General features: G+C 43.5%; 2 protein-coding genes across 2 annotated transcripts; both read right to left on the bottom strand.

The window, feature by feature from the left end:
* Positions 1-3205: 3205 nt before the first annotated feature.
* LOC141465708 (acyl-coenzyme A thioesterase 1-like) lies at positions 3206-11076 on the bottom strand. Its single transcript, XM_074149277.1, has 3 exons — positions 10060-11076; positions 7836-8038; positions 3206-6555 (listed from the first exon to the last, which is right to left on the bottom strand). Exons 1-3 carry the CDS (start codon positions 10511-10513, stop codon positions 5953-5955), a joined length of 1260 nt encoding a protein of 419 aa, XP_074005378.1. The 5' UTR covers positions 10514-11076; the 3' UTR covers positions 3206-5952.
* Positions 11077-11740: 664 nt separating this feature from the next.
* Positions 11741-22814, bottom strand: JMJD7 (jumonji domain containing 7). The gene is made up of 8 exons (XM_074149278.1): positions 20505-22814; positions 19661-19814; positions 18413-18666; positions 17548-17604; positions 17042-17137; positions 15274-15350; positions 14039-14198; positions 11741-12357 (listed from the first exon to the last, which is right to left on the bottom strand). The coding sequence occupies exons 1-8, from the start codon at positions 20569-20571 to the stop codon at positions 12269-12271; spliced, it is 954 nt and encodes a 317-aa protein (XP_074005379.1). The 5' UTR covers positions 20572-22814; the 3' UTR covers positions 11741-12268.
* Between the last annotated feature and the right edge of the window lie 2008 nt (positions 22815-24822).

Below are 24822 nucleotides of genomic sequence, written 5' to 3'. Positions count from 1 at the left end.
TGTTATCATCGGCCTTCTGACTTTGGCCTTACAAATTGCTGAGAGTGCTCCCTCTCCACCAGCACATCATGCAAAGGGTCGGGGTGACCTGGAATTGGAATGGCCTGGCTCATGGCCAGTGGGACAGGAGCAAGACTGTGCAAAAGGTTGAGAAAAAAAGAGAAAGCAGACATTATGCCTTTAGATGTGGGTACAGATGGCCATAGAAAGAACAAGATTCCTAGGAGGCATGAAAGTGCCAAGTTACGCCTGCATATTGCTGATCTAAATGGAGCCTCGGAGGTCTCAGCTTTCCAGGGAGTGGTGTGAAAACTGCCAGGAAAGCAGTAAGTGCTGGGCTGTTCCAGCAATTAGGTGTGGTATTTCTACCAAAAACTACAGACACTGACCTCTTCCCCTTCCACTATAACAGTAGTGATGTTGTCAGGTATCAAAGTCATTTTCCTGCATCAAGACAACAAGTATCTCTTGATCCAAAATGATCCAAAGATGGAGGATGGCTGGAGCCAAAGCGCTGTGCAGCCAATGCCTAGGCTAGAAAAATGAATCCATTTTGAGTTAGTGCTTGATGTTTGAGAACATCAGACTGACACTATCCAGGGACGGACTCCTGCAGATGGCACAGGCTTATTGATTCAAAACTGAATTCATAGCATATTAAAATGATGGCAGTGCATTTGAACTTTCCCTTCCAATTGAAGGCAGAGATAGGCACATGCTCCATTCCTATGCAGGACATTTCCCTTGAACCATCTACCCAGCTTGTCTCCTACCTGATACACATATTTCACAATTTTCTCTCCACTACTGAATACTATTTCAGGACTGGATCCGTTGTAAACAGGGGCAGTGCACAATGAGCCACCAAGCATTCACTTCACTGTGTACAGAAACAGATCATCACTTAGAATCAGCGGGACTAGTTATTAAAAACATAACTGAAAACTCTGCTAAAGTTATCTTGGTTTGGCATAAGGTCACACTGACTCCGAAAGGCACAGTATTGCTCACCATCCCTGCTTCTCCTGATAACCCCATGCATGTTCCCGCTACTTCCTTCTCTGATCCAGCTGAAGATTTTAATCTTCTTTTGTGGGGTTGGTTTTTTTTTTCCACAGGATTAGCTCTCAGTTAGATCAGCAAGCAGGAAAAAGGCATGACTGTCCCCTTGGGCAGCAAGGTGTTCTTGTAACAGTTAAACTGGAGCATAAAACCACACCTTTCACTAAAGTGACTTTAATGCAGACATAAATTTACAGTCTAAATGCAAGATGTTAAAAGTTCAGTGGTTTAAGTCACTGAAAAGATACAAGCCTAAATTAATAGAATGTAAGTCCTCTAATTATTTTTCTCTAAGTGCTATCTAGAATCAGAGTCCAGGCATTTTTAGGTTTAATGTAAATTTTGCATGGACAATTTTGCATGGACAAGACTCTGAAAAACAGTGAGTTTTAGCATTTCTATTTTTTGTCCTGGACAATGACAAATGGCAAGGATATTTTGCAGTAAATGCTGCAAAGAGCGTTAGTTCACCAGAAACATTAGTTTTCCTTTTAGCAAAACTTCAAACAAAGTATCACTTTCTCTGCACTTAATACCACATTTGGCTCAGATTCCATTTCTGAATAACGTGTATGGAGCACTAAAAATTGCAGAAGTGATTTTTTCTGAAATGGTAAAATTACACATTTCTTAGCAAAATACTAACATAGTGAAATTTTTTACTATTTTTATTTTGTCATTAAATGTTGGTCTTATCCCACAACTTGATAACTAGTGATCTGGTAATGCATTAGTGAACTGAGTAAGTTTTAAATTGAAAAAAAAAAAAAAGTCCCCTATCATCTTTAGACTTCCAAATACACATGGGAAACAGAAACACGGAATGAAGAAAGGTCACTTCTAAATGATACCACACAACGGATATTCTCATCCTTTACTTCATTCCTTCTGTCCTGTGGCCATGAAGCAACCTTGTTTGTAGAAGCCATCCAGAGACACCACTTCTCCTGGGTAAGAAGCTACTGGTGTTACAGGAGCACCTTTGCACTGAAATCTCCTCGTTGAGCACAGTCCTTGGCAAAATTCCACTGAAGCCTCAAATACCCACTGCTTCTGCAGAGGCACAGTGCTCGATGTAAAGCTACTTCCTCAATGATGTTTCACCTCTCCTGTACCTCTGGCTCACTTTTGTCTGATAAAGGCATTTTGACAACTTTCATTGTGGAGTTTCCTCCAAGTTATACTGTACGTGTATCAAAATGTTTCCAGATCAGCTTTAGCTTATGTTCAATTAATTACCTGATTAGACCTGGAAGTTTTAGGTCTCCAGTAAAGAACACCAATAACTTCTTTCTTCCTTAGCTATACACAGCCTAACAACGTGCACGGCAAAGTATGGGGAAAGAACCCCATAAGATTTTTTGAGAAGCCTTGAGAAGTACAGAGGACACTGCTCCACGCAGTGCCCAAATGTTTCCAAACTGTTCGGAGTCCCTGGAGCTTTTCATGAAGGGTTACTGAGTAGATAGGATAGCAGGATGCAGCTATGTCAAGAAAATCATTTGCATTGTGATACAGAAAGTCCACAGTGAAAAGGATAATCTGTGTCCAAAGGTTTCGGTGTGCAAGCAGCCTGTAACCTGCTTCAGGGGCACCTAATTTAAAACAATGCTATCTATGCTTCACAGAACTTAGATTGCATTCACCCAGATTATCTTAGATTCAAGGGGTCTGGGCAGTAAGGCTAAAGTAGAGTTTAGAGACATTCCACTCAAGGGCATGCTTCTTCTCACCAGCTCTCTTCTTTTTGGGGTAGTCTCCTTTCTGTGTAGAGAGACCACAAGTTGAACCAGAAGAAGGAAAATTTTAAGAATGCACTGGCAAATCAGCATTCTCTATTGTTGCCCAGTTCCAAATTAACTAGGGAAATCATCCTGCCCCAACAGAGCACTGCAAGATGTACTGTTCCCTTATAATAAATTTGTTCATAGCAGTTTACATGTGGGGAGATTGCTTCTCACTTTCTTAAGAGACTTGTCACAAGCTTTTCTCATTCTCATAACAGATACATAGTGCCAAGTGCTAAACAAAGAGATGACTGATGTAAGCATCAAGCCAAGCTCTTTCGGTTCAGGCTAGTCCTTTGATGATCTATTATATCTGAAGCACTTTCCAACTACAAGCAGATTACAAGAACAGCTTTCCCCATCCAATTTTTATTGGTTTTATCAGTTGTGCTTGGCATAGGCTCTCTTTCGCAGCTAAAGATCAATTATCTTTAATTAAATAACTTTAACATTGTTCTTGAATAATGTTGCCTGTACTCTGTAAGCCTGGAGAAATCATATAAAGCACCCTGACTCTACAGGTTGCAATTAGTAGAATTTTTGCCACTAACTTGGAAAAAAATGTGATCTTAGCCCCATTTGTCTGAATCACCTCTTCAGCAGAAGAAACGTTTAGTAGTCACAGTCTTCAGCAAAACACCGAAGAACCTGCTGAAGAACAGGCATAGACATTGTATTGAAGTTAGGCCATTCGCAATTATTTGGTATTACTTTCCCTTCAGTTTCCAGTTTCTGTTTCCTGAAGATAAGTTTCAAACTTGAGTTTAATTGAAAAAGGCCAGCTGATTTAAAAAGAATTCCCAGTGCAACTGGGTTGGCTGGTATATTTTCTTGTTTGCATGTGGCACAGAGCTGCTCAGCTAAATCAGCTTTTTCAGTCTCTCTTGCCAGCTTCCATCCAAGTGAAAAATAAAGGGCTTTTAATCGGGTAGCAAAGTTTCATTCCAGAGCAAGAAAACAAAGAGGTCCTGTGTGCTCTTGTCATCGATGGAGTCACCAGTCAGCTCCCTTCATCCTCTAGTTTCAACACGGTTTTCCTTGAACCCGATTGCTGAATGTGACAACAGACTGTATGAAAGCATCACTGACCACATTGTGAATTACTGATGGAAAGTATTTTTCCTTTGAATGGTAGTTTCCTATAGATGAAGAAAATGTACTTTCTCAGAAGCTCACAATTTTGTAACTCAAAGTAGAGATCTGTAAACTGCCCGTTGAAGGCTGAGAAAGTTTGCCCCACTGCGTTCAGTAAAAACAAAAGAACAAAATTACTCGTACCACAGCCTTGTGCTCTGCGTCTGATGCAAATGTGGATGGACAACCCAAGTTTTTTTGACTGCTTCAATAAAATAGAAAAATGAAGGGCAAGAAAAGTGTCCCTTAATCAGACTGAACTGCTTAAATGTGTTTGACTTCACCTGTTGCATCACATTGCTCTTCTGCCGGGTCCTACCCACTCACTAAACATCTGAAAGAACCACAGTCCATGCAGGACATAGACACACAGGGAAAAAACAGAAATTAAGAGGTAATAGCAGAAAACTTGATGGATGACCAGTACAGGTGAGCAGGAGTGAGACCTGCCCACTCCAACTGCTCACACCTTGAGCTAACTGGTACCATCTAGCATTCTGAGGAAGGGCTGTGGTGGGAAAAATCAGAAGTAAATGAAGGTGCACACTCTGCATTGGATGTATTGCACGAGAGAGTCTATAGCCCTTTGAGGCTCATTTTGAGTAGCTTTTGCTCCTTGAAGCATAAAAACTCCTGCAGGGTTCGCGTCTCGGCAGGAATTGGAAACCAGGGACTACTGCTGTTTAAAAGGCAAGACTGTGCTGCCTCAGCAAAGGTAGAGACCCCCCAGCTCCTGATGGCTTCTGTGGTCAGAATGGGAGCCTTGACTGCTCCAGGAAGGAAAATCTGCTCAGCTGATGCCATTTGATATCCAGAAAAAGTCGGTGAGCTGCTGTATGCCACTATCCCACAAATGCACAAGGGAGATCACAGTTGTCCTTGGCAGGTTTGGAGCTCATTAAAGGGTGAGATAATGCACATTCTCCCCAGAAGGCAAGGTCAGTCCTCTCTGAAGAGTGGCATTTCCCAGCTGCCACTGACCACAGAGACAGCCCACTCCACAGGGCTCCTGGGAATTCAGCAGCAGCGGCTTTATTCTTCTTCTCCAAAAGAGGGAAAAACTGACTTTCAACATTCAAAAGCAGGTACTTAGCAGACCTATATCACCGCCATCTTGAGCATCGTGCAGACCCCTACAGCAAACTCCCCCACTCCTCTTACCAATAGGAGGTAAGGATTTCTGTATATAAACTCTTCAGCCAGGCAATGCAGCAGCAGGATTGCTGCCTATGCACTTACAGGAATAAAGATGATCGAAGGCTTCATTCAGATAATTTCAAGAAAACTGTGCATACACACATACACATCATATTTATTGAGCGGTGCAGTGGAAACTTTACCCTGATATGTAACTTATCTGGAGTCAGCAGGAGATACAACCAGTGTAACTTGTGTAAGATTCACTTCTGGTTTTTGAGGTACTAGAAAAAAAATGTGGCCACTGCACTTCAGAATAAGTCAGAATAGTGTCTTTTTACTCAGATGAGATCAGAATTGCCACAACCCTTTTACTAAGAAATGTGACAAAATTATATACCAAGAGGGAAGGTGAGTGTACTGATGTGCTGTCTCAAGAAATTGCTGTTTGTGTCTAGGTTAGTTAAAGGTGCAAGACTAAACAAGTCAATGGGAAACTCCTCCTACGAGAGTATTCCCTGCTACCAAAGGAGATGGTTTGAGATTGAGGGCAAAGGTAGCACAGTACTAACGCAATCCGCATGATGGGATGCTGGTTTTTTCCCAGATGATTACAGCACAGGCAGATCAGATGGTGCCAATCTACACTGCAGCTGGGGCCAGAAGACAACTAAAATTCAACTGAAAAATGGGAAATTATTTGGGGAATGAAAATAAACAACTACACAACAGTGGGATTTAGAAGGCAGCAGGCCAGGAAACTTTCAGTAAGTTTCCAAGCTCGAGTGAGAGCTGAAATACCAACCCTGGTTAGCATCTTTGACAGCTTCCACTACAGCTTACTCTTAGGGATGTCTGAGTCCATCAAGTGTTGCCAGAAAAAGGCCTGTATCCTGTGCCATGCATCTTCTTGGGCTTTGGCATGCTCCCTCCATTGCCCTCCCCAATGCACAAATACCCCAAGCACTTTGTGGATCGAAGCCTGGCACAGAGGCAAGTATGGTGGCTCCAAGAGGTGTCCTGCTCCGGAATAGGAGTAAAACTCCACTTCCCGTCCATGCTGCTGAAGGCGCTGAACAGCATCCCGGCAATAGAGGTCACTTTTCCAGTTTGTGTCATCCAGTCCGGACAAGAGGAGGAACTTTGCCAAGGACCTCTCCATGGGAATGCGACAATCCCAAGTCGCTGGGTCCCTGTGATCATCCAGGACATCTGAAAAATCTACTAGGCCAGATTCCTCACTGGTCTTCATCCTCCCTAAATCATACGGGTGGGGAGGAACAGTGAAGCCATCCCCCCGCAGGGGAATGAAAGAATTAAAACAACTTCCAGATATGCTGACAGCTGCCTTGATTCCAGGTAGAAATGTAGCCATGGAAAGGGCTAGATCACCTCCTTTAGACAAGCCCAAAACGCCAATCCCAGTATCTTTCACCTGAAACACAGTTATGAAACAACCATTATCAACCACTCCTCATTTCCTGGGCTGACATACATCTCCAGCTCTGCTTCCTCACTCCTCATCCAACTAAAACTGCCCATGTTTTACCCTTCACCTATATTCAGGTTACATCACTCCCATATCTGTCCCTTTGCTGAGCCTCCACAAGAGTGACCTCTACAGCTCCTCAAATTTTCTCCTCCTGTAACGTTTTTTCTTCCTGGTGACTTCTACAGACAACGCCTCTTTGCTCCCTCCACATCCCAGCCAGGCACTTGCTCTCAGTATTGTATCTTTTACTGCTCCTGCCTCCAAACCCCCTCAGTCTTCTCTCCTCAGGTCCCCTTTGGAAAACCACTTTTTCATGGGTTTACTTTCATCAATTTTCTTTCATGCCATTGTTTTTTGATCTTCTATTTTATCTTGAAACACATAAGGTTCATTACACTTGAGGCTGAGTAAGCCAAACAACTGTTTAAATCAACTTATTTAAAGTGAAGGCTCTTCACACCAAATTAATTTTGTAATGTGTGTCTTGTAAGATAGTCTGGAAGTTTCAGAGCTCCATGAGGAACAAGACAAACAAGCAAGGTTGAACTCTGCTCTCACACTGGCTACATTCCTGGTGTCCACGTGCTAGAAAATAAACAACTTTGTTAAATGAATATTGCATTAAGTAGCATTCCATTCACAGTTTAAATGCTACTTGATTTGTCTTGGTCTCTTTTGGTTTAAGTATAATGATATATTGCTAAAAAACGTCCTTCCCATCCCACATACTTGTTCAAATACAGCCCCAGTTTCTTAAGACATGGCACACCTTCCAGTGCTACAACCATAGGGGATTCTGTTGTTGTTTTATTACTGTCTTTTGAAACTTACTCAGAATCAAAACCCTGTAACACGAAATAGTAGAAAAAGTCAATGGAGTTTTGTTCCCTTCTAAAATCTTGAAAGACACAAAAGGAGAGAAAAAAATTAGTAATTTTGTCCCTCTCGTCCAGGAACTGTTTTGATGTAATCTTACACAAACAGTGGTTTGCACAACACTCTATGGACTGTCATAAGATGCTGTGCCCTAACCAGCTATCCAGCTACCCACAAAATTGGGGTTGAGGCCCATGCTTTTCCATCTCCCAGATCATGCTGTCTTTCAGACAATGCTGTCTCCTTCTAACATCTCAGAAACTTAATTGCATTCAGTGACATATAACATTTCAATTAGAAAACTGGAAAAGTTTCCATCAGGATGAGCACCATAATTTGTCTCTTACCTGCTGCTGCTTCTGCAAGAAGTTTACAGCCTCCTCAAAATAGTCCAGTTCAAGAATCTCTGGCATAGCAGGGAGATCTTCAAAGGCCATGTAAGCAAGAGCCAGAGTCACAAAGCCTCTGCTGGCCAGCAGACTTGCTCTGTATTCAACAAGACCTCCTCCAGATCCATACAAATCAATAAGTCCAGGGAACGGACCGGGTCCTGCAATGAAAGGGGTGGGTGGGTGTATGTATGTGTGTATATATATAAATATACCCTCAAAGAGAAAAGTTTCTACAGTTGTCCTTTCAGTAGTGCGCCCTCAGCACATATGAGGACAGTAGATATCAAAAGGAAATCATCCTCTGAAGCTTTCCATGGAGGTTCTCATTCTCAGGCACACACACAATCACTATAAGGACACTAATTTGGGTATTTCTTCCCCCTCTTAGGAACTCACTATAGGAAGTTCATATAGAATCATAAAATCATAGAATGGTTAGAGTTATAAGGGACCTTAAAGATCATCGAGTTCCAACCCCCCTGCCATGGGCAGGGACACCTCCCACTAGACCAGGTTGCTCAAAGCCCCATCCAGCCTGGCCTTAAACACCTCCAGGGAAGGGGCGTCCACAGCTTCTCTGGGCAACCTGTTCCAGTGTCTCACCACCCTCACAGTAAAGAATTTCTTCCTGATATCTAATCTAAATCTCTCCTCTTCCAATTTAAAACCATTACCCCTCATCCTATCACTACATATCACTACATAAAGACTCCCTCCCCGTCTCTCCTGTAGCCCCCTTCAGGTACCGGAGGGCCATTATAAGGTCTCTCCAGAGCCTTTTCTTCTCCAGGCTGAACAACCCCAGCTCTCTCAGCCTGTCTTCATAGGGGAGATGCTCCATCCCTCTAATCATCTTCATGGCCCTCCACTGGACCCATTCCAACAGATCCATGTCCTTCCTGTATTGAGGATTCCAAAGCTGGACACAGTACTCCAGGTGGGGTCTCACCAGAGCAGAGTAGAGGAGCAGAATCACCACTGGCCACGCTTCTTTTGATGCAGCCCAGAATGTGGCTGCTTTCTGGGCTGCCAGTGCACGTTCCCGGCTCATGTTGAGCTTCTCATCCACCAGGCTTCCTTTGGGCATCCTTTTCCCACTGTGAATTTTAGCTGAAATTGGCCTAGATGTTCTCAGGCCATTGGGGATTGATGAACAAACAGTACCGCTGCATGAGCTGTGCTTCTTTAGGAACTTTGCTAAAAGCTTTTCCAGGGAGGAAATACTCGAGTTATGAAATGCACCCACAAACACCAGCACTGACCTATGGCAATTTGGGCTTCAGTCTGATCTGGGTAACTACCTCTGGGCTTCTCAGTTTTCCTCCTGTAGCTATAGGACCTTCCTCTCCTGCTGCTGCTCTGCCCATTCTTATAGCCAGAGTTCCCTTACAAGATTTGGTCTCACAGCAGCTGCGAGGGACTTTTTATTCATTACAGAGCAAGACATTCACACTTAAGTACTGTTCAAGGAACATGAACAGTTCAGGGCTCAGAGCAGCTTCACACAGGATCCAGTCTCGGCACTGCTTCCATAGGGAGCTGTGGAATACAACGCCTGTTTAATTAAAGACCTTGCTTTTCTCATTTGTCTCCCATCTTCCTATCCAAGGCAGTTAAGCTTCTCAATTAGGTAGAGACTTCTTTCTTTGCCTTTTCTGTAGCCAAAGAGAGAGACAGAGAGACAAGTCCAGAGCCTGCAGGAAGATCCGTGGCACCTGTTGGAGCAGCCTAGGCTGGCTGCAGCCCGAGTCCAGTGCTCCCACCACACCATCCCATTCCTCGCTCCATGGCTGGAGCCATCATACCTCACAGCTCTGCTGAAGACCAGGGGCCTCTTTGTCCTGTCAGCTAAACAGAAGAGCTAAGAAATAAACACTGTTTTCCCCACACCTCTCACTACAGGAGAGGTCCTGACCCCCCTCAGCTAGAACAAACAGGACATGCCTCATGTTACCATTGCTGCCCTCCCAGCAGCCCCCTGCCTCAGCACTTCACCAGCCTGGGCAATGCCTGCTCCTCCCTGCTCTGATGTGAGGATCCAAAGTAGCTGGACCAAGCACGGGCTGAGGGAACCATTAGCTGAGGCTTTGCTCTGGGTTGCCAAGTGCATCCAGGGGCCACAGGGCACAATACGTGGTGTAAGTCACACCTGGAAAACCAGAACAGAATTAAAACTCACCAGGAGGGAGGAAAAGGGTTGCTTTCAGACGACCTTCTCTGACCGAAATCCTCTTCACCCCCTCTCCTAAAAACCATCGCTCATTGGTGCATTTTCCCAGCAAGTGGTTCATGTCCCCGTGGCCCTCATACACTTCCAAGTCCACACAGAAAGGGGTCAGGACGTTCCTCTTTGCCAGCCGCTTATAGGGCGTTTTAGACTGCAGGGACCACAGCAGTCCCATTGGCTCCACTCCTGAATAGCTGCCCCCCAGCGCAGGGGAGCAGCCGAGGTCCAGTTCTCCGCTGTTTCCAGCTATGTAGTAAGCGTGGGCTTGGAAAAGTTCCCCGCTCTCGTCCACCAGGCTGGCTCGGAGGGTCACCGCCTGCTGTGGCTGGAGACCGGCTACGCAGATCTGCACGGGGTCATCGAACAGACACCTGGGGGAAGGCAGAACCGTCACCTGCACCGACATCCCAGCTCTGCTGGTGGGGAGAGGAGCTGCTCTTGTTTTCTGGCAAGACACGGGCTGCGTGGAACAGGATCCTCAGGAGCCTGTCACTTCTCAGACTTAAAATCTCTGCCCAAAGTCCAGGAGGAACCACGGTGACTGCTTCCTTCAGCTGGCAAGCATAGGCTGCTGGGAGTTGTAGTTTAGAGCACGCCTCCCTCTGGACACCCGGAGTTAAAAGGTAGTACAATAACACCATCCACTCCCATAGAACATGAGCTGTCATTCGTTCCCAAAGCGCAGTCTTACTTTTGATTATAGAGACTAAATCAAAAACCCAGAAGTGACAAAAAGAGATATTCAAGTTGCCTTCCCTCTGACTGTGGGAAAGTCCGGATTCGACTGCAGAACTGGCTTGGGCACCTTCTCCAAGGAGCAGTGAACACAAACAAGCTGGGAAGCCTGAAGTAACGTGACATCTTAATCTAGCAGTGAAACAACACCTGCCCTTAATCGCTTGGGAGTTTTCAGTAATTTTTGGACAAGCACCACAAGGTAAAATGATGCCTTATGCTTTAACCATGTTCCTTTAAAAAATAAAAGAAACAGACAAAGTGAAAAAATTATTATCTTTTTTTCTTCACAATAATTAATCTTGTCTAAAGGGTATCTGTATTTTCCTAATTAATACCTGGAAAATAAATTTCCCCCCATATCGCTAATGTTTCTAAGGAACTGTCTGAAGATCTGATGATAAATACCAACTTTTGGTTTTCATAAGCAACAAAAACACGTTTGCAATGTCTGTGTGTTTAATAGCCTTCTAGACTTACTCTGTGGGTCTCAAACATGTGAGTAGTCTCATCCCATTCAATGGAAATCCAAATGGGAATTAAGGGTGCAGAAGTAGGCTCCTGGTTCACACAACTCGCCTGACTATGTGATAGGTGGCAATTAATGGCAAAGGAATGAAACAAGCAATGAGCTTACAAGCTGCAGAATCACATATCATGCCACAAGACTGTAGGTGATGTGCAGACTGACTGTAAGTCTGGCAAAGCAACTCTAAAGTCATCACTCAGGATGTAAGAAAATGCAGCTAAATAAATACAATGGTGGAAAGAAATAAAAAAACAACAATAAAAACATGTAGCTTAACATGGAAAATAGCCAGCATTGACTTTTGCATGTCCTAGATGTTTTCCACCCATCACATCGTTTGGAAAAAAAGTACTAAGTTTGTACAGAAATAAGTTTTTAAACTGACCTTTTATTGCAGAAGTTGTAATTTCTCACCATCAAAACACCACAGCCACTGAACTTAGTGAATTACAGCTGGACAGGAGTTTTGCCTGAAGCAGAATGCATGTGTTGGACTGATGCAGCCTGACACACTGGTGGATGGCAGAGCAGATTCTTCCTTGTCACTTGGGTTGTTATGAAAACAGTCTGTAGATCTAAACAGTCATGGCTTCTGTTTGGGATTTCCAAAACCTGGATTGCCTCCCTTCAAACTTTACTTTGCTCACCATCACTGAGGCAACATGCAAAGACCTAAAAACGCCATTGTCAAACCTTCTATTACAAGCCAAAGAACCTGGTGAATTGATCTGGACTCTGAAATCAAGCAAAATAGCCATGATCCATTTGACAGATGCTTTTGAGGATAATTTAATGTTCAGTCCTTTTCACTTAAATCATGTTTGCACTCCAGTCACAGATGCTAATGAATGTATCACGCCAGAGAGAAAGATCACAAGCTCGAGTACCCCACCTCTGCTATGACGTTTCCAGGGCTTTTGTGAGACAATCTAGTAGTTGATAATAGCTGTACTTCAGGTCATATTCCATGTCATACCAATAATTCACTGAGGAGGCAAAAAAAGGAAAAACATCTCTAAGGCTAGAATGTAATGATTTACAAACATGTTCGCAGATTGTTTTACACAGTTTGGCTTTTCCTTATTACTGACTGAACTTTGAAATGAGCAAATCTTTGACTACAGCCAAAAATAATACAAGCAAACATTAGAGTTCTTTAATAATGCTGCCAATGCAACTCTGTCTTAATCCAAACCAACTCCTCTTCAGACTCTACACTGGGGATTCCTTGGAGCAGAAGCTGGCAAAGATTTTAGGAACAGAAAATGTATGCTTTTATTTAGACCAAAAATACCAAATATACCGCAAAGTTTAATATCTAGATAGGAACCTCTCTTCCTCTGAGTGTGTAAAGGATCACAAATTCACCACTACTTCACGATGGTGATCAATTAGACGGTGCTTTAATTTGGCTTCTCATTTTAATTTTGGTATACGTCTGCTAGAAAAAAATAAGCCAAGCAGTATAATATTGTACCAATGGTTCTTGGAGGATATACTCTAGTTTCAGTCATCCGCCGGACCAGATCCAGACAATACTGATTTTTCAAGCGTATTCAGACTGTAGCACAATTAACAGACCAAAGGCCAAATAAACTCGGCAATTCCTTAGCACTTCTGCTAGACAGAGAAAAAGGGAGTGGCTGGGGGCTTGCAACGGGAAGCAACTCTACTTTTTCTAAATAATCTTTAAGGAGTGATGCAGCAGTACTGGGAAAAGAGAATCAGAAACACTGCTTTACTGCTAGCTTGTCTTTTTATCACAGCATCACAAATCCTGAGTAAAAAAAATGCTTTGCAGTATTTGCAGTGTTGCACAAATACTAACGTTATGTTGTTCAGAATACTTTATTTACTCTGCTTGGACAGACAGGGTTATTTCAGGTAAAGGACAGCAGAAACCTCTTCCTCAAACCTTGCAAAACTGACACGAAATAATGATAATACTTTGCACCATCCCCACCCCTTCACCTGCACCAATCGAGCAATGCTTGACACTCTGGAACTCTCTTGGGGATGGAAAAAAAAAAGAGAGAGATGATGATAAATCCTACAAAGAAAGAGATGATATGTCTTTTGATACGTGCGGGGGAACAGTAACACAAGCACAGGCTTATTAGCAAGGTAAGAGATCTGGGTCAGAGCAGATTCCAGCTCACATGACGTGTCTACATTCATGCCTAAAACTCACACATTTCTGGTTTCCTTTTCTTCCCCCGATGTTTTGTGCTGATGTGATAACGGCACACACACCAGGCAGTGTCTCTCTGAAAGGTATGCAGATGAGCAATCTGCAGTTAGCAGGCTAGGCAGACAAACTGCTTAGCTTTTTTTTTTTTCTGCTTAGCTCAGAAATCGGACCATGATCACTGAATTAGCTATCCTTCTCCAGGCTTGAAAACTAGCCAAGACTTACTCTTCTGCTATATCCCTAGCACTAGCCAAGACTTACTCTTCTGCTACATCCCTAGCACAATGCTATGAATTATAAGCAAAAGAGACTGCAAGGAGGTAGCCCCATGGCATCTGTCCAGATTGCTATTTCCTTCTGAGGGGAGGTAGATGATCTTAAAGGGACCTTTGGTCTCAGTTCTGCTTTGCTGTGGGTTATCTGGCTGCACACCCACCACAGTTCAAAAACATATCTGGAAATACTGTGCGTTTTACCTGCTATACAGCCATGTGATTGCTGAACGTGATGGAACCAGAGAGAAGGCAGGTATAACATCTCACCAGCTTTCACTGTACACTGCAAAGGTTTTGCCTGAGCATACTCTGGATACTGTTCCAGATTCGGATTCAATGGGTCCAGGGGGATCCAAGGCACCTAAAAGCAGAAGAGTAGGTATATGGTACTGACCCTGGCAAAAAATTCCACCAAGCTTCCAGAAAAACATCTGGTAACCAAACTTACTAGGTTATCAAACATGTATTTTGCCTAGCAAAACACGTACAGCTACATAGCTTTCCACATTCAACTCAGAAAAGGTCAAGGATGCAAAAATTTGCCTCCAGCAAAGCATTTCTAATTAGGGAAAAGGTGCTAAATGTCAGACATTAAATTTCAGTGTCATGGCATACTTTGAAAACACCTCCAGCCCTTTAAAGTCACTTGTTCCTCCTACATTCAGTACTCAACTATTTCATCTGCACCACTCTTTTTAGAAACTCCTTTCTTCTAAAGCTCCAGTCTAATTCTATTCCCAGCAGCTAAAACCCCCTTCCTGCTGGGAAATCCCTATTGCCTGATTAATTTCTTCTGTGGCCTACAGAGTTACAAACCTCAGAATCCACCTCACTGCATCTCACACTCCCATGAGATTCCATGAGCACCACTCTGGAAACAGAGAAAAAGCCCCAGCTCAAGTTCAGCTGTAGCATTAGTCACATGTTGCAGAGACAAAAGGAGAGAGATTAGATACAAAGGCTACTGAGTTTTTGTAAAGTGCCTCCAGATCTATAGACTGTAATCAAATAAATATTGCTACTACTAAGAAAACACAATTTATTCATTGAGATGGATATGTTTCATTGCAGTGGGTGATACTGCTGTAAAGCAAAATCCAGCCCCGAGCAGAGGGCGAAAAGAAAGTGAATGCAGAGGAGTCTATTTCAGTCTTAATGAAATCAGTTCCTATTTTGTTGATTGATTTAAAAGTCCTTCACTGGATCTATTTTAGTTTTGTGCAAGGAAGACAGTTTATGGTATCAATGGTTTCAGGTGTGCAGTACAATTCTGTTCTGGAACCTTTGCGAATAGTAAAACGCAAGTGAAATATCTGGCCATTATCTATCCAATATTGAAGGATTTCTAAGTATTAATCAATATGCTCAGTTTGAGGGCTCAGCAGTGCCCAAAACTATCTTTACTATATTGATTGTGTTCTTTAGATACTTTTTACCTTTTCCTCACTCTTCTCATCCACAATTTCAAATGAGCCATCTTCTGATACCCGGTAGGTTGCTGGCTGATAGAGCTCTGCAACCACAGAAAGAATTAAATGGCACAAATCATAGTAATACTCAGAGAAACTAATGGCAAGGCATGTCACATTTTCACCAAGTAAAAGAATAATTAAGACAAAACCACTTTCAACTTACTGTCCTCATTGTCCTTCCCTTTGTCCATTTAAATTTTCAACCAGTTTCTTAATTTTATTTTTTTAAGTCAGTCTGAATACTGAACTGCCGTCCTTTTGGGAATTCCAACCTTCTTTCTTCATTGGACTTATTCTCCTCAAAAGCCATTTTACTTCCTGTCCTATTTTGTTCCAGTAACTGTCTTGTTTCCCTTTTGGAAGTCATAAATACATCCCTGACTTACACATTGTTCTATATTCTGCCCTTTCTTCTTAGGGATGTCTAGCAAGACAGCACTCTCAACAGTTATTACTGACTTGTGGCCATCCTTTCACTTCTAATTTTATCTGATAAGTCTCATCAACTGCTTCAGGTACTGCAGGTTGCTCTTCTTCATTGCTCCAGCACATGGGGTTTTCTAAGCCCTTCTCTGAGAGAGTTTTTCTCCATTAACCTGTTGTTCAAAAAGATGTTGTCTTTTTATTACACACTATAAAATGTAAGCATTATCTCTGTTCTATTTTTTAACAGGAACTTGCTTTACAAAGTATGACTCCTGATATACATGTATTTCATAGTCATATACATATGGCACCACCTCTCCTATGAGGACAGGCTGAGACAGATGGGGTTGTTCAGCCCAGAGAAGAGAAGGCTCTGGGGAAACCTCATTGCGGCCTTTCAATATATGAAGGGGGCTTATTAGAAAGACAGAACAGGACTTTATACCAAGGTTTCCCAGAGAAGTCGTGGATGCCCCATCATTGGAAGTCTTCAAGGTCAAGTTGGATGGAGCTTTGAGCAACATGGTCTAGTGAACGGCAGGGATCAGATGATTTTAAAAGTCCCTTCCAAGCCAAACCATTCTACGATTCTATGATTTGAAGGTTGTAAACAAAATAAAACCAGTATAAATAAAATATTGTAGCAGCACACATACCTAGGCGAAATTACATTAGTGCCATATAGTACTCTGCATTCACTTAATCTGATGGTTTGAAAGTCAAGGAATGGGAAAATAAAGTCATTTTATGAGGCATAAAGTTGTCCATCTTCTAGATGACACTGCAACATAACAAACTATTACTGTGCACACAGGAAAGCAATATAAAAAAAAAAAGAAAACAAGCAATGTGAAGTAATGCTGCCATAAGAATCTCTTTTTTCATTTCTCCGGTTTTCAGAGATTCAGTTAGTAACCTGAATATTTCATTAAAATTACATCTTATTTTGCAGTTTCCTGGCTTTTTTCCCAGAGAAAAGAATAAGCAGGCAGAATCCAAACCTGTCAAACATCAGCAATGACATGCTACAATACTGACAAGATACCTAAATACTTGAAATATTCTAAAGCTGAAGAGACTGCCATGACTATCAATGAACTTTACAGGACAGGAAAACCTGACCTCAGAATAATGCTTGTATTAAAAATTCCCTGCAGCACAACATCGAAGAGATTTCTGTTCAAACTGGAAAGTGTGACACTGCATAAACATCAAAATGTTATCTCTGTTTCCATTTTCATATTTTTCAATATTTTAGTTTCTCCTCCTTCCAACCTCCAGACATATTGCACAGTAAATTATGTACCATATGGGATGAAGGGACGGTCACTCGGGGGATGCAGTAGAAAATGTTTCTCTCCAGATATCACACAGTACAAGTTCTCATAATGATCTTTATGCACTAGGATTGAGAAAAAAAAAAAAACAGATGTGAAGAAAGAGAGAAAATCAGCATTGTTTCCTACTCTACATCAGAAACAACAGTAAACCGAAAGTGCCAGCTTGTCCTCATTGCCAGGCTGCTTTCTCCTCTTGGCCAGTGAGAGTGGAAAGTAACACTATAATGTTGTAACAAACGTATTCAAGGAAGCAAATTATCAGCGCCTTGCCTGACACAATGTCAGGTAGATGCACCAAGAGACACAGCAGCAAGAGGCTGCAGAAGTGCAGGAGAAAGAATGCAAAAAAGCACGTTAAAGTAGAACTGCCTTGTCAGAAAAAACAGTCCTACGGAGCCACTAACTCAAAAGAAGCCCACTTAAACCTGTGCTGAAAGCAGACAGAAGGCTTACAGCACCATACAATACGTACAGGATGTCACCGCAGCCGATTCGCCGAGCCAGAAATTCACAGCATCGGGCTTCTTCCCTGTACAGTTGACGAATAGAGAAATGTTGTCAAGAAAAAAAAAGAATTTGAAGTGTCATGTTTAAAAGCATTTCAAATAATTTTCTGCCAACTTTTGCCCTTTAACTTCCTTCATAACTATGACAGGTTTCATTGCAAATAGCACTATGCGAGCAACAGCAACCACTTCTACACTGGAAGCCACCATAGTGCCCATCAGACTTCATGGCACAGTACCATCCATCCCCAGATTGATGGTTACAACACTCTGAATCCCCAAGACTTAGCCCACAGACAAACTGCAGCACATCTACATACAGCTGCAAAAAGAAAAGTGAGACCACAGTAAATAATTTTTATTGACACTTTAAGGAAAGACATGCTGTAAAATAGAAACCAACTGAAACAGAGCACTGCTTAACTAGAAACAAACATCTGTAATTTTACCAAAGGGGTGGGGGGGGCCTGTGTGCTGTTTCACTCACTCCTTACGCTAGCTTTGGTAGCAACAGCATGAATCCGAGTTGAAACATGACTCTAAATCAGAGAAAAGCCACTATATGAAAAGAAGTGCTATATGGCACTATCACCATGTTGTTTCAGTTGTGACGGTCCCAACACACAACTGAGATACTGATTCTGGAGTAACCCAAACCCAAAACTTGGATTACTCTATCATTAGGTATTTTACTTCTACTTTCTAAGGGGATGAAACCAAACTAAACTGTGGTATCCAGAAGCAGAACAAACATTCACTGTGTAATTAGCATGATTGTTTTAAAGTTCCAGACAAAAGATTTACTGAATATAAGAGAAATAGAAGGTTTACCAAGTGCCTCACTCATCCATGGTATGTCTGGCTGCACATCACAGACAAGTTCAGGGAACTCCTCGGTGAGGTTTGAACACTGCTTCTGCACATAGAATACGTTGGGAGAGGTCACTTTCTTCTCCACAATGTCCAAAAAGTCCATGAAAGGCATTTGACGCTCCTCTGGCATGACAAAACGGTCCTGAAACACCGCATCTGCATAACCATTTGGTGTTACTGCCACACTCACTACCTTGGGACCTACTACCTCCCTGCAAAATAAATCAAAGGTTTACAGCCAGATCTGCAATCAGCCCATATATTGGACACTGGTTACTTTAAAAAGAATGTCTTTTATGGGCAGCAAAAATAAGAAGCCTGGCTTTCCATGGCTGGGTGTCTCTAGACTAGATTTTCTACTGTATAATAAGGCCACCGGCACTCTGCTGTGAGTGCTCCCTGTGGTCAAGGCAACCACACTATCTTTCACCTCTCTAAATCCTCTTGTGTCTAACAGGTGAGTTCACCAAGGAGCTCCCTTTCCCTCTGCGCAAGCAGAGGGCTCTCTTCAGCCACTTCTTTTCACAAATCATTGTGGAGCTTGATGTTCTCGGGACCACTCAATCCAGCCAAATCTGGGGGGGCCACATGTTCAAAAGCAATCAAGGAGGGAGAAAGGGTGGACAGAGACTGGCAGACACACACATTGTGAGGCTAACACAGCCCTCATTTCCATGAGAAATTTAATTTTAAACCTAGGTTTTACCTAGTTTTAAAATTAAATTAGGTCTAACTAGGTCTAACCAGAAATCCCCTCTCAAAAAAGAACTTTAAAAAAACAAAATCAGTCATTGTTAAAACGCTCATCATTTGGTTGTTTTTTTTAAAAAACAAAACAAAACACGGTGTACTCAGTCACAAACAAGTCAGCCTGTTCTTACAGTGCTACAGTGCCCCACTCCAACTGGGAGGCCACAGGGCAAAGCACGGGCCACAGCACGGCGATGGGACTGACTTTTGATAGCCCAAGCCTGCTGGATGCACACAATCAGAACACCCACCCTTCATGCTGCATCCAAACTGGTCAGGACAGTTATGTTTGCAGGAAAAAATTTACACACCAGTTTGACAAGACTTGAACACCTTCACACAGAAGCATGGAGGAACCTGAGCTAATCTTAAGGATAAAAGCAAAGATTAACCAAGGGCATTTCACCGAGGTCAACTGAAATTCACCACCAGTCCTGCTCCAAAGCTGCTTCATACCTGAGGTATGCTGAGGTCCATTTCTTCAGAGCTGGCCAGTGGCTGATGGCATTCTGAATTATACAAGGTTTATTTGGACTCACCCATTCTCGATAAAACTCCAGCGGGGACGGAGGCCTGTCAAGATAGGGTACGGACTCCGTCCACCCCAGCTCTGTCCGGGCAAACGAGAAACAGTTTTACTTGGTGTCGGTGTCCTGAGAGAAGTGCCCTCTGCCAACACACTATAACTGGCTTCAAAGCCCATCCCACAGGCACTCAAATAAAAGCAAGCGATGTGTTCTCATCCCACAGCTCCAGAAATGGCTGTTAAAACCCAGAGGCTGTTGGGGAGGGTTTTGGTGGCAGAGGGATACCTCAGGCTGTCGCCCTGCTACTCTCCTGCTCTCAGCCACAGAGGAGGCCACGCCATGGACCCACAGCAGAGTGGGCAAGGAGGATGTTCGTGACAGGAGATTCACCTCCGATACAGAGATAACACCACAGAACATTTTCAGAAGCTCGACTACTGCTTTGTTTTTCTATTTTACACAAAGGAAAATAACCTAAGAAGGGCGGTTTTCTCGAGTTCTGTTTTCTTTTTGGAGCAGCCTTTCTGCTGCTGCTTCACCTTGGAAATGTTTGGCTGGAAACTGAGTAGGGGCGCGGATGCTCCATCTCAACCCACGCAGGCGCCATTTGCGGCTGCTACGGCCCAGTCGCGGGGCTCTTCTCCCCTCATGGCGGGCTGGGGCCGCTAGAGATCGCCGGGGCCCGGCCCAGGACCCCCGCGGCCTTCCCCCTCCCTTCCCGCCGGGCTGCCCCCCTCGCCCCGGTCCCTCCACGCCTGCGGCCCAGCGCTCACCGCGGGCCTCCCGCGGGAAGGCGGCCAGGCAGCCCCTGACGGCTCGCAGCACCGCGCCCTCCGCCATACCCAGGCGGGGAAACTGAACGGAGGGGAGACCGGCCCCGGAGGGGGAGGTGCCACCGCCCGCCTCCTCCGCCGGCGCAGCCTTTCTGCTGCTCCCTCGCCCCCCTCCCCCCCCGCACCGCCCTCAGGAAAAGAAAATGGCGCCCGCTGGGCGGGAGCGGGCGGCGCAGCTCGACGGCAGCCGGTTAACAAATGATCACATTTTTATTGAAACGATTTAAGACACGGAGTACAAATGAATACAGAGTTAAAAACTGCTCCCGGAGGGAGCCTCACAGTGCAAAAAAAAAAAAAAAACCAACAAACGATTTTTATTATTATCGTTCCAAATAATTAAAAAAAAAAGAAAAAAAGACATTTTAAAGGAGTATTTTACCTAAAGCCAAAAGTATAAAAACACACATTCATAAATAAAGCAGGAGGGATTTTTTTGTTTCGTTTTTCAAAGGGGTGAAAGGAAGAGGATGTTGTCGGGGAGCCCAGGGAAGGAGTCTCCTGCCTAGGGACAGGCGGAGGGGACATGGCTTGTTCCTAACGCTGCTGGTCTCGCCTTCCCCCTCGCCCCAGCGAACACAGGCCCAGCTGCCCCCCCTGTTATTTGCACACAAGATGTGAAACAGGGGGGACGGTGGCCTTGTCCGGAGAAGGGAGCACCTGCTTGCTCAGGGGCTGCTCTAAGACCTGTTATTTTAATGAGGTTTTTGTCATTTAAAATGTTTCCTGGATGCTACACATCCAAAAGGGGTGGGATGGAGGGGAGACACCGTATGCATGCATGAATTTACCAATGGTGTTTAAATACCTGTATTTCATTTCTTCTTATATATAATTATATACATATTCTTTAAAAAAAAAATTAAGTTCGTATGTTTCTACTCCCGGAAAGAAACGTCCCAATTCCTCTGAGTCTGCAAAACGGGGGACTGTGGAGGGAGCTGCTGTAAGGCCAGCCCCAACCATCGCCTGGGAGGTCCCATGGAAAGGAGAGGACAACCTGAGAGAGGAGGTGGAAGAAGCACAGACTCCCATACGCACAGCTCCTGGGTGCTGCGGAGGGGTGAGGAGGAGGAAGGCGCTGCCTGCCTGCAGCAAGAAATAAAACTGACAGCATTTTCTGCCCTCTCAGGTTACAGCCCTTCCTGCTGCACCGGTTCTGAGAGCCCAAGAATGAACCAAGGGGTCCCACAGACAAAGTAATACTATTTACAAGATGGGGAAAACAAACAAAAAACAAACCAACAACTATTCTCATTTCAACCAGGAATGTTGGGTTGGAGGGGACAAAAATGTATGTAAAGAGGACAAATAGGTCCAAATTATTTTTTCAGGCTTTATGTTAAACAAATAACTTGGCTTAATTCAGATACCTGGTTGTACCTATGCTAACACCCACACAAACCAGTACGAGGGATAGACTCAAGTTTATTACCTCCTCCCACAAGCCTCTTCACTTCCCAGGCAGTTACCGTTCAGTATTTCTCTACCTGGCCCAATGGACAGCCTGTGGTGAAACATATTCAACAAGGTGCAACAAAATGTAACTCATTTATGCTCTCTTTGTTCTGTAAACTAGAATTTTTAGGAATACTTCCTACTGCCAGCAATAAGAAGTTACCAGGGAAGAATCAGTTGGATCAGTCTCAAATTATAAAGAGCAACACTATCTCCTCACCCCTCTCAGCAACAAACTTGTGGCACCAGCATCTCCTTTACCGGACTTCTGCTATTCAATTTGTCAACATCCAAGCCTTGGGCAAACAGCTCACGACTTTGCTGTTTAAGAAGAAACAGTTGCTTAGAGGACAGCAAGCGAAGAAACAAGAGGCCCAACAGCACATATTTAAAAACAAACCCCTTTCAATCCATTCTTCAATTACAGATCACCATCTCAGTCCTAAATCTACTTTCCTGGAGCCCTTCTGTACTGTACATCTTTCACAGGTACTGGCCAAATGGTGTTCCTCAGGCCAAGATTGTTTCTACCTCTACTTTGTTCTCCTGTGTGTCCTACATATACTATTCTAATTTATTTTAAACTACACAACCATCCTCCAGCTGATCTACTTACCTGACACTTCTCATACCGTCATTCTGATCTGATTTTACCTCTGGTTTCCCGTATGCAGCCGTGAACCCACACAAAATCCACTCCAGGCAGTAAAACCCACTCTGATTAAAAATCAGATTTGCTTCACGTGACTCATTTCTGAGGAGCTTTGTTTCATATCTCTATGCCAGCTTCACTGGTTGTTGCTCTTTACCTTAATGGGAATTTCATTCTCACGACTGGCTCTTCTGTATCATTTCTGACCCTTTTTGTCACTACCTCAAAGTTTAAATAATAAAATGGAATAAAATTGCACAGGGAAGTAATATAAAGGACCTTCAAACCGCTATCGCTAGTACCAAAAGATACCTGGGTTGAAGGGACTGCTATTTTACCTGAGTGTCTTGTGGCCCCAGTATAGCAGGGAATTTCCTGTATACTAGGACATACGTTCACAGTCTGAAAGTGGAGGAACTAATCACCTCAAAAGCAAGCTTGACCCAAACTGAATCCATCACAGACCCAACATGACTGCCATCATACATTCCACTCACGGCATCTCCAGCACACCTTTTCACTCAAGGAAACCGCCAGAAATTTCCTCTCTGGTTTTCAACTTGCCTTCCTTTGCAAACCCTGTCCCTGCAAGAGAAGCTGCCCGTGGGACCGAGCACACCAGCTGATTCAGCACAGTGCAATGCTAAGACAGGACTAGAAAATAACACTTTTAAAGTTTCAGTCCAAGACCATGGAAGGAAAGGTTAGCAAGGACACCCAAAACGTGATTAGGCAGATTTAAATTACAGGCAGAAGTAGCTGGAAAACTCTCCAAGTGCTCCCCACACTGCCAAAGTCCTGAAGCACTCGGCAGTGGTGATCAGCCAGCAAACCTGTCAGGGGGAGAGTGGGAACTGCAGATTGTTCAGCCCTGGAGTTATTTGGAAGAAATAGGTCATCCTACACCAGTCTGGCCAGCCCCATACAAAAAAGGCTGCACTGCAGATCTCCAGTCACAGAAAGGAGTCCGTGGACCAGATTTCCAAGTGTAGCAGGGTTTCAAAGAGATGACAGCCAGGACAGTAAAACGAAAGAAAACTGCTTCAAGCTGGCAACCTGTGGACCCAAGCGATGCAGTCTGGCTGGCTTCGAGTGACTTCCACAGATGCTAACAGCCTCTCCCACCTAAAACTTGTCGCTTGCATTAGTTTTATAAACTGGGATTACACTGCTCTGCCTTAAAATAAATACAAGACAGACTGGAGATGGAGGAAGAAATAAAGCATTTTGTGTACCTGTCCCTGTTGTGGAAAGGAGTGGGAGTAAGGAGGAAGGTGCTAAAGAATTTCATTGGTTTGAAAATTTTTTTTTTTAGCTTATCATTGACCAAAAAAACATCACTGGACAGTTTTAAGCCACAACAAACACAAAGTTAGCATGGGCTTAGAGAAGCTCCACAGGATGATAAGAGTATTGCACACACAAATGCAAGAAAGGAAGATTTTCTGTTTCTCAGACAAGAAATTTATGAAAAGCAAAGAGGCTGGGAGCAGGGGCGATGGTGGTAATCGCATCCCAAAATATCTTGTTCGAAGTTCTTGGGCAACCATTTTCTGTGGGTAGTTGAAATAGCTTTACAAAAGGTAAGAGAGTCCCAGCTTTCTTGGGATGTAAATATTCTGTTTTCCTGGAAAAGCAAGAAGAAAACATTTTTCCTATCACAGTGAAATGAACAAATGACATGGATGAGCCATTGCACTGAATATCTCTCAAATCCAGAGTTACACTGTAAGAGATGGAAACCAGCTTTTTCCATGTCACTTCTCAACAAATAAATCATCACTCCAAATTTCCCAGTAATGATAACATCAAAGTCAATATCCAATTCCTAACTGTGAAAGGTGGCTGAATCAAACTTTCATACTTGTATCGAAATCCCATTTTAAAACGTCTGCAGAAAACCCAGTCTGAAGTATCAATATAACCTCAAATTCCAGATTAAAAATACCACTACAGAACTCATTAAGTTATCTCCAAAGCATGGCCCACGGGTTGCAGAGCCATTCCCTGGAGGTGAACGCAGATAAAATACAGTGTGGGGGACCGTCTTGAGACAAGAGAAAAGCAGACAGGGTTGTCATGACAACAGTAGGATTACTCCAGGTAACAAAACTAAGGCAGGAAAAGAAAGAACAGCAAGACGAGATT

This window comes from Numenius arquata, chromosome 6, assembly GCF_964106895.1.
Source record: "Numenius arquata chromosome 6, bNumArq3.hap1.1, whole genome shotgun sequence".
Classification (NCBI taxonomy): domain Eukaryota; kingdom Metazoa; phylum Chordata; class Aves; order Charadriiformes; family Scolopacidae; genus Numenius; species Numenius arquata.
The sequence above is the reverse complement of the archived record's forward strand: the minus strand, read 5'-3'. Positions and strand labels throughout refer to the sequence as shown.

Bases quoted from the DNA above. Each gene is read 5' to 3' on its own strand.
- JMJD7 (XM_074149278.1), bottom strand. From the start codon at position 20,571: ATGGCGGAGGGCGCGGTGCTGCGAGCCGTCAGGGGCTGCCTGGCCGCC. The intron at 17,605-18,412 runs GTAAACCTTCTA...TCAACTGTACAG, and splicing joins ATGGATGAGTGAGGCACTTG to GGAAGAAGCCCGATGCTGTG. The intron at 12,358-14,038 runs GTAAAACGCACA...TTGCCTCCTCAG, and splicing joins ATCACATGGCTGTATAGCAG to TGAATTATTGGTATGACATG.
- LOC141465708 (XM_074149277.1), bottom strand. From the start codon at position 10,513: ATGTCGGTGCAGGTGACGGTTCTGCCTTCCCCCAGGTGTCTGTTCGAT. The intron at 8,039-10,059 runs GTGAGTTTTAAT...CTTTCATTGCAG, and splicing joins AACCCTTTTCCTCCCTCCTG to GACCCGGTCCGTTCCCTGGA. The intron at 6,556-7,835 runs GTAAGAGACAAA...ACTGTGTTTCAG, and splicing joins TCTTGCAGAAGCAGCAGCAG to GTGAAAGATACTGGGATTGG.